The 9,010-nt window shown below is 43.5% G+C and overlaps 1 protein-coding gene across 1 annotated transcript; it reads left to right on the forward strand.

Moving 5' to 3' along the window:
- The first annotated feature begins 2,578 nt into the window (after window positions 1–2,578).
- SMIM10L3 (small integral membrane protein 10 like 3) lies at window positions 2,579–8,530 on the forward strand. The gene is made up of 2 exons (XM_066560587.1): window positions 2,579–2,793; window positions 4,280–8,530. The coding sequence occupies exons 1-2, from the start codon at window positions 2,608–2,610 to the stop codon at window positions 4,298–4,300; spliced, it is 207 nt and encodes a 68-aa protein (XP_066416684.1). The 5' UTR covers window positions 2,579–2,607; the 3' UTR covers window positions 4,301–8,530.
- Window positions 8,531–9,010: the final 480 nt, after the last annotated feature.

Below are 9,010 nucleotides of genomic sequence, written 5' to 3' on the forward strand. Positions count from 1 at the left end.
AGCTCAGTGCTTTTGTCAGCAGGGACGATAAACTCTCTGAGGCGTGCCTGGGAGTGTCCTGGCAGGTCACTGCTGGAAGGAAGGCACGGTGGCAGCAGACAGGCCACCACAGCTGATGACAAGTTTCCTTTCACTCCTAAAAACCCCACTCACAAGAAGGGGTTTGTTGGAACTCTCTGGTGCCTTTTTTTTTTTAACTGAACTTTCATTCTATTCAATCTAAAATATTTGACTTTTTCCCTCTTCCAAGTGCCTGTTTGAATTTGGGCTTTTGCAATCAGTAAATGCAATATTTGCTTGCATAGCAGTGGGTATAAAAGGCACCAGAAAGAAAGAACTGTAAGCATAAATAACCCTAAACTCTGTCTCATTTGCACACTCACTGTTCACAATTTATCTGTGTCATTTTTAGTTCTTGGAGACCTGATCTCAAGGACAAGGATTGTTCTGTGTCATGCTGCAGAGCCAAGAAAAGGAATTTTTTCATAAACCTATGAGGAACTACTAAATATTATGGATATACATTGAGAAAGCTTAAGGGGATACTTTGAAAATGTAACAACTCAGTAATGTTGACTCACAACATTTTTTCTTTGAAGAGAGGAATATCTGAATACCTGAGAAGAAATTGTAGGCAAAATGAAAGAGAACATGAACAGTTTAGAGAAGATAAAGATGTTCTCTGATGCAACAGAAAAACACAAGTCAGGGCTGAGAAGCAAAAGTGAGATGATGGCATTAAAGTGATGGAAAATGATCTCTACAGGCATCAGCTGCAAATTGCATGTCAATAGTTTTGGTTTCTGCATACTAAAGTAATCAGTGTTTTAGCTAAATTGAAAATGATTTTACCACCATGACAGAGCTGAAACCAAAAGAGGAAGTGTGGGATGCCTTTGAGGTTTAGTTCACTATCAAAATAATTAGCTAATTTCCAAATCTTCATGTGACAAAATCTGGTAAATCTCTTCAATTGGTATTCAATTGCATTATCTGCTAATTTCTTTGTTGGAAAGCTAAAGAGTGTTTTATCAGTCTCACTATTTAATGAAATAATTAGATCCAAATAAATACTGATGCTAACTTGGTATTATGACCTAATTTATTAATTATATTGACTATTTTAGCGTAGAAAGTAATTCACTCTTAATCAAGATTTTAAAATCGATACTGTGTCACTCATGTTGCAATGTGCAACATGAGCCAGAACTAATGAGACTGCAGACATCTGCTGGTAAATATAAAGTTAATCTGCTTCCTGATTTAACCTTTGTGTATCCTACATGGTTTTCCAATTAGTAATGGAAAGCTGCTGAATGTCCTGCTCTGGAATGATTCTTTCTCTATACATTAGCTTGTTTCTGTGTCAATAAAATAGTATTTTATAAGAAGTTTAGGTCAATGTATTGATTCTTCTGTTTCATTTCATTTATTGAAAGTTGATTGAATGGAAACTGTAAAGAACAGTTCTAGGGCAAAAAAAGGGGGCCATGTCCAAAAATTATATTGGTCAACTATTCATCTGTTGGGACATTTTTGCCTACTTGAAAGTGTCATTATGGTAATATATCTCAAAGATCTTCCTGGGAAATGTTTGCAAAATGTTTTTAAAATCTTGTGTGTAACCCAGACCTGCACAGTGTATTTTTAATTCATTATGTAACTCAAATATTGGCTTGAAAGGCAAAGCAAGCATTTCCTTGTGACAGCAGCTGGCTCACTGAATTTATCACATGGCTGTGTAAACAACAAAATAACAAAAACATGCACCCAAACCCAGAAACCATCACTGACATTTCACACTGAAAGAGAGTGGGTTTAGATGTTCGGGGAAAATTCCCCCATGTGAGGGAGGTGAGGCCCCGGCACAGATTGTTGCGGAGAAGCTGTGGCTGTCCCAGCCCCGGCAGTGTCCAAGGCCAGGCTGGATGGGGATTGAACAACCTGGGACAGTGGAAGGCGTTCCTGGGTGGAACTGGGTGGCCCGAAAGGTCCTTCCAACCCAATTCCTTCTATGATTCCACAACATCCATCAGTGCAGGTGCCACTGAGCAGGCCCGAGAGCACACCTGGCTCAGGCCCGCACAAAATGGGTTTAGTGACGGTAACCCAGGGGAGGTTAAGGTTGGGTATCAGCAGCAGAACATTCCCCAAGAGGGCGGCGGGGCTGGAACGGCTCCCCAGGGAAGCGGCCACAGCACCAAACCTGACAGGAGTTCAGGAAGTGTCCGGACAACGCTCTCAGGCCCATAGCGGGACTCCTGGGGAGTGCTCTGTGCAGGGCCAGCAGCGGGACTCGATGATCGCTGTGCTGACCCCGAAAGCTCCCTCTGCATTCCCATTCCCGGCACCGGCACCGACACCGGGGCCTGGTCCGAGGGGCGGCGCGTGAGGGCGGGGCCGCTCCCTCTCCAACGGCCCCGCCCCGCCCGCCTCCAGCGCATGCGCATCCAGCAGAGCCGCGCGCTGCGGCAGCCCGGCCCGGCCCGGCCGGCGCACGCGCGGTGCTGACGCGCGGCCGCGCGCCCCGCCCGGCGGGCACGCGCAGCGCGGGGAGGCGGCGGCGGCGCCCGGGCGCGGCGCGGCCGCGGGAGCGGGGGCGGGTTTATGGCGGCGGCTCTGTCCGCACTCGCTGCCAGGCTCTCCCAGTCGGCCGCGGCCAGGTCCTACGGCGTGTTCTGCAAGGGGCTCACCAGGACCCTCCTCATCTTCTTCGACTTGGCCTGGAAGCTCCGCATCAACTTCCCCTACCTCTACATCGTCGCCTCCATGATGCTCAACGTGCGGCTGCAGGTGGGCGGGGGCGGCGGGGCCGGGCCGGGCTCGTGTCCCGGTGTCACCGGCCGGGCCCGGGGGCGGTTCGCAGCCGCTCTCCCGATAACGGCGGAGCGCCCCCAAGGAGTGCCGGTCCGTGCGGCGGGGCGGGGGCTCTGCCTGCCCCGTGTCACCGGGCAGTGCCGCTTGGCTTTGCGCGGATGCAGCCCCGCAGCCTTGTCCTTGCCGGTGGCCGGGGGCGAGTGCCCCGCTGTGCTGCTCGCTCTGCGCGTCAGCAGCAAACGCCCCGCTTCCCTGTGCCTTTTCCCAAGCCATAGCTGACTTAAATACTGAGAATAAATCGTGAATGTGTGCACTTTGATAGCACGGTCCTGACACCTTGTAAGGAGCAAATAATTTCCTTCATCGGTTGATTGGGGTTTTTTTTGAAATCAAGAATAGTTGCAGTACGGAAAATGCAGACAGTTTTAAAAACCGGTGTTATTGCATGAAAAAGATGCTTCAGATTGAATTTGTATCTCTCTTGTTTTGAGCCTGTTTCTACAAAACGTGGAACTCTAACACAGCTTTGACCTGTTGTAGGGTTGGAGTTTCATTGTTTTTGTGAAATAAAAAATTTACTTTTAACTTAACTGGCAGCAGGAACAGGCTGTGCACTGTTGCTACAAGCGTCTGTTCTAGCCAAGGATCAGACACTCTTTCTCCTCGTAAACATAGCTGTAATGAAAGTTTTGACATCTGGCCAGTGGCCAAGGGCTGCAAAACAAGTCTGGTTAGAGTTTGTTACTTGTAAAAGGTAATTTGAAATGGGAAGAGGTCAAAATGTGGCATCTCTTATTTTTGTTGTTGCGATTTGCCCTAAAATTGTGAAGCTTGAAAATGAGCCAGATGGCCAGGAGTTGTACACGTAGCTTGGTAACCCTGGTAGCTGAAAAAGCCTTGCCTTTGCTCGTTATCAGTGTTGGTACAGAATGGCTCTCCTGGAACAGCACCAGCTTTCCTTTGTGCTACAGCTGATCCCCGCTAACTGCTGGGCCAGCCAGTCTGACCAGTTCCCTCCGGGAAGCTTTTGTCGATTTCCAGCGTTGTGTGTCTGATTTCAGCTTGCACTTCTGTTTACAGGAGGATTACTTTAATATTAACCTTCCATGTTAAGCCAGGAATCAGCCCCAGCCTGTCCATTGGTGAGGGGAAATGCTGCTGTTACACAGCGAATCTCTCTGGCTTCTCCTTTGCTGACTCACTTTCATGCCTGTCACTGAAAGAGAGCTTGTAGCAGATTAAACTGAAACTATAGAAGGGCAGCTGGTGTTTGGGCATACTTCCTACCCCTCTGGATGTGCTCAGGCAGCCTGTAGGGGGACTTATCTGTTGGGACAACTGTTACTTTCTGTAGCTGGGTTATTCTTTATGTGAAAGAGTGTTAATTATTTTTGGTTCAGTACACTGGGAACCAGGAAACTGGGTTATCAGTGTAATAACTTCCTGCATTCTTTCTCTTTAGGTCCATATTGAGATCCATTGACTTGTGACTTGGTGTGCTGCTTCTGCTGTATGCTGCAACTAGACTCAGTCACTCTTCTTCAAATCCAGCCTGTTGTGAAGCATCAAAGCTGTGCTCGTGTGCTCTAGGACTATGAAGAAAGAAGATTTCACCCAGAAACGAGTATGTGACAATGGCCCAGATCACCACAAGCCAGCAGCTCACCTGACACACGTGCATTCCATGTTGGACAGTTCTCAAAATCATAGTAGCAGACTACAAGAATTACATAACACCAGGAATTTTTCTCTCTTTAATACTATACCTCCGTCCTCTGTTGGCAAGGAAATGCATCTGAGCTTCAGTGAATCAGCAGGGACAAACTCAAGTGCAGCTGCTCCTTGGAAGGATTCATTTCATCTGCATTTTTCTTCTGGGAAAGACAATCTCAATAGGGTTTCTCACTGCATTGGTGGCATTTCAGTAACAGGCTGGCTGGAAGAAGCTTGTAGCATCTCTGCAGACTTCAGCTCAGGCTGCCCAGGAGACAACTTTGTATGTTTTGCACAATTCTGGCTGGGAAATTTGCAGTATAATAAAAACCTGTGGTTTCTGGAATTAGAAATGAGCAGTAGCAAAGAGAATGAATTGCAGTTTGTATTTTTTAAAGCATTGGAGCTTGGTGGACTTCCTGATTCCTGTTCTAATCCAGTTGCCTCTCTGAACAACTCTGCTATGGGACTCTCAAACAACCAGAAACCATGTTTTTTCCTTTGTTGCTTAAACCTTGTATCTTCAGAGCAAACACTTGGATATGAGCAAATGCTTATGAATATACAATATGTGACTAATGATTTTCACATCATCCAGCTAGTAATCTCTGTGCTAGCTTTTGCACTAGCAGGTCTCTGGTATGCAGTAGTGAAGGTAAAAAAGTACTGAGATTTTAATAACGACTATTTTTAATACTACAAGAAAATAAGAGACAAGGTTACAGTTTAGGTTTTAGTGAGAATTAGCTGAAGTAAAAACTATAGTTGTATAATTGCTGGTTAAACTGGCTGATGGAAGACTTTTTTATGGTAAGGAATAGCTGCATCTGAGTGTGAAGAACTTCATCATTTTCAGACTCTGGGACTTCTGCAGGTCTGCTGATAACACTAAACTAGAACCCAATTTGATTAGCACAGATCCTTTGTTTTCTATAGAGTTTGTATTAGTGGAGTGTTCTGGCTACTACTATTTATACTCATGTCCAATGAAATTTGTTTCTTGTAGAATTGAATTCCTGCTCTGAATCCAACAGCAACTGATGTATCAGTCCTTAAAACACTTTGAACTGGAAAGCTGTTGGGAGGGTGGTCTTCAATACAGCATAATTGTCAGCAGTGTTCTTTCCAAGGATGGTACTGCTCTAATTTAACAATACAATACCTTGTGAGCTTTATTGTGCTACAATAGACACTGTAAACAACTTTCCAAACAATTCTTTTTCCTTGAAAGAATGATTGTTATTGCTGAAGTACAGTGACAGCTTCTGGGCCTGCTGACTTTGGCTTTGGGACAGGTTTGTGATAATGAGTTTTGCCAAAGAACAGGGCAGGAATACTGGAATCCATAGAGCTGCGGGTGAATAGAATTTTAAGGAGTAGGCTCCTGGTGGCACTTCAGTGGAGAAACTCATCCTGCAGTAGGCCAAACTTTGAACTTGATGTCCAAAATCCTCAGCAGGGGCATTGCTGTAGATCAGCTTAATGTGCTCTAAAGGCTCACATCAAGAGGGAGGTACTGGTGTGAGGGTTAGGATGCATTTTCAGCTTCCCCTTGGCTCTGACTTAAAAGTGAGGACTTAATGTGGAGTGAAGTGGTTCACAGACTAGGTATCCTTTTCACTAGCTGGTCTTGCTTCATCTTGCAAAGAGAAGAAGTGATGTTGTACTTAGTTTGAACTGAACTTAGCTGGAAAGCTAGTACTTTCCAGTGTGGTGGTTATTGAACTGTTAGCACAGGTGTAGAGAAGTCCTTGATTATGAAGATAAGATGCTGATTATCAGTCTTAGGGAGAGAAGTGCTGAAATTTTTAAATCTTATTTGAGTGCTGAAGATAAGATATATTACTTTTTATGTTAAGTGATACATTGTGTTTTCATGATCCCCATTGGCTGATAGTTTCTTTTGGATACTAAAAGAGATGAAAAGCCACTTACTTTAATTTAGAAAATAACTTTTCCCTGGTGTGCTTTTAAATGATTGCTTAACTTGCAGACTTTTGACCATGCAATCACCTGTCACTGAAAGTCCCAAAATAATACTGGATTATGTATCATGGGTAATTACTCTGACAGCAGCAGTTCCCTCTCAGTCAAGCCATCCACTCTCATCTCCACTGCTGTAATCAGCCTTGCAGTGAGCAGCATTAACACAGGTTAACACGTGGTGTTGCAGAGGTTCAAGATTCCTGAAGTGATGTGGATCTGATTCTGATCTGACATCCCAGAACACCAGAAACATTCATTCCTCCAAATGTCTGTGGCTTGGAGTCACGGTGTTAAGCTGCTGTCTGCCTGTATCTTGACCCAAAAACACTTGGCAGAGCTGAGGTAGAGGAATGAAGGCTGGGAGGGGTTGGAGCCTGTTTAAGCTGGCTTGATTGCTAAAGACAATGTTGTGCAACTCCACATTAATCTCAGTGCAGCTCCACAGGTACAGCCATACTCTCCTGTATGGTGAACCTTACATTCAGATGTGCACAAACACAGCCCTGCACCCAAAACTCGAGTGCTTGGACTTCCTGTACAAAGGATCCATTGGCACAGCTGTACCTGCAGTTGTCACTTGAGACCTTGTTTGTACAGCTGCCTGCTTTGGCCTGGAACATTCTCTGCTGTGTGTCATTTGGGAGCTACGTGTTTCGGGAACCACAGTTCTATACAAGAACTTGGAGGTGAGATTGTCAGGTTAATAAGCAAGAGGAATAGCTAAAGGCATAAAACCACAGTTTTTAATGCACCTTTTTCTCATGGTGATTTCAAAGGGAAGGAAATGAAACATGAGAGACACCACCAATAAACTAGAATTTAAATGTGTGTACAGCAGAGTGCCAAGGGTTTTCTCGTTATCGATGACGAGCCTGTGGAGGAGGAGATCTTGGAATATTGAATTGTGTTACATATCACAGTCCAGCTAATACAGTCCTGTTTTAAGCAAAGTCTTGTTTGAATGTGTGGCCTTTCATTACTTATTACAGGATCACTTTAAATACAATACAGCTAAGTGAAATGATGGATATTTGTTGTGTATTATATGTATATTGATCATAAGATACAAAGAATACTTAAATAAGTGGATTTAATCCATTTTAAGATAGTTTATGTACCTTGCCTTGAATTTTATTGCTTAAAACCTAAAAGGTAATTTTAACTTGAACATTCCTTCTGAAATTCAAATAAAGCATAGTTTGGTATGTTAAAATCTCATGTAATAGACTGCACTTTAAGCCTGGGGAGGCCATGAAGTGAAAGCGCTGTTCTTGCACTAACAGAACTGCCTGCCCTGACTGAGGCAATGTTTCAATGGCTTTTCCTGTCTGGAGGGAGAATAAGGAACCTGAAGGATGGCATCCATCCTTTGAAACTATAGATAAATCTAGCACTATGTGGTTTAGGCCACTGTTCTCTTCCTACAGATGTTTTGATATTAACTCATCTCAAAAGATGGAAGGTGTCTTGGCCAAGAACCAGTTTGTGTGGAGTTTCATGGCTTCACTATGTCCAATGTGGAAAACTTTCCTGAGTTAATGTGCTGTTAGGACTGTCTCAGATGATTATTACAGTACAGAAAAATGATATTCTTAGTAGGGGTAAGGGACCTTTATACTCAACCAAGAGTTGCCTTCATATTTCTGTATTTTTGTCTCTCATCCTTCTCTAGGAAGAGGTTATTTCTAAGCAAAATGTCAGGGTTCTACTAAATAACTTGTGATATCTGAAATTTCATTGATTAGTGTCCAGATCCTTCCTGTACTACATAGCAAAGTTTTATTTCTGCCATTAGAAAAGAAATAAGAAAATACTCAATATTAAGAGAATTTCCTACAGTTACACTTGAGTGAAAATTTACTATGTGGTGTACTGCTATGAAACGAAAATATACTTTTAAATGTGTGCACAGAGCTCTGCATGTAGATAAAAAGTGTTTTACCACAGTATGATGTTGGGATGCTTATGCAAATGCTTATTTGCTTTCTGACATTGCAGTAAAAAATGCAGTAGAGATGGTGGTGTTTCTTCTCCATGTGGTTTTTAGCCAGTGCAATCTCAGCTATTGTGTCTGCATCATTCTGACCAGGGGACAGTTCTAGCTGTAGACATTTTTTAGCCTTTTGCTTTTTCAGTGTTGGGTTTGTATTTGCTGTTGTTTGAGGTGTGGTGGTTTGTTGTTTGTTTGTGGTTTATTTCTCTCTCTCTTTTTTTTTTTTTTTTTAAGTTATTATTAGGACTGTAATGACAGCACTTTCTTAAACTTTGCCAAAGTTTGCTTCCTTTCTCCTTCTCACCACCTTTGTCCCTTACAGGTATACACATTTAATTTTTGGAAGAAGCAAGCCTGTATGTACTCTCCTAATATAAAATCTCATTGTCAGGTTGCCCCTTTTGTTTTTATGGCCTGGTCATGCACATATTTCTCTCCCTATAATTTCTCAGCATAAGCATATGCTGATATTTTGTTCCACCTCAGAAACATTGTCCTGCA

Source organism: Molothrus aeneus, chromosome 16 (assembly GCF_037042795.1).
Source record: "Molothrus aeneus isolate 106 chromosome 16, BPBGC_Maene_1.0, whole genome shotgun sequence".
NCBI lineage: Eukaryota > Metazoa > Chordata > Aves > Passeriformes > Icteridae > Molothrus > Molothrus aeneus.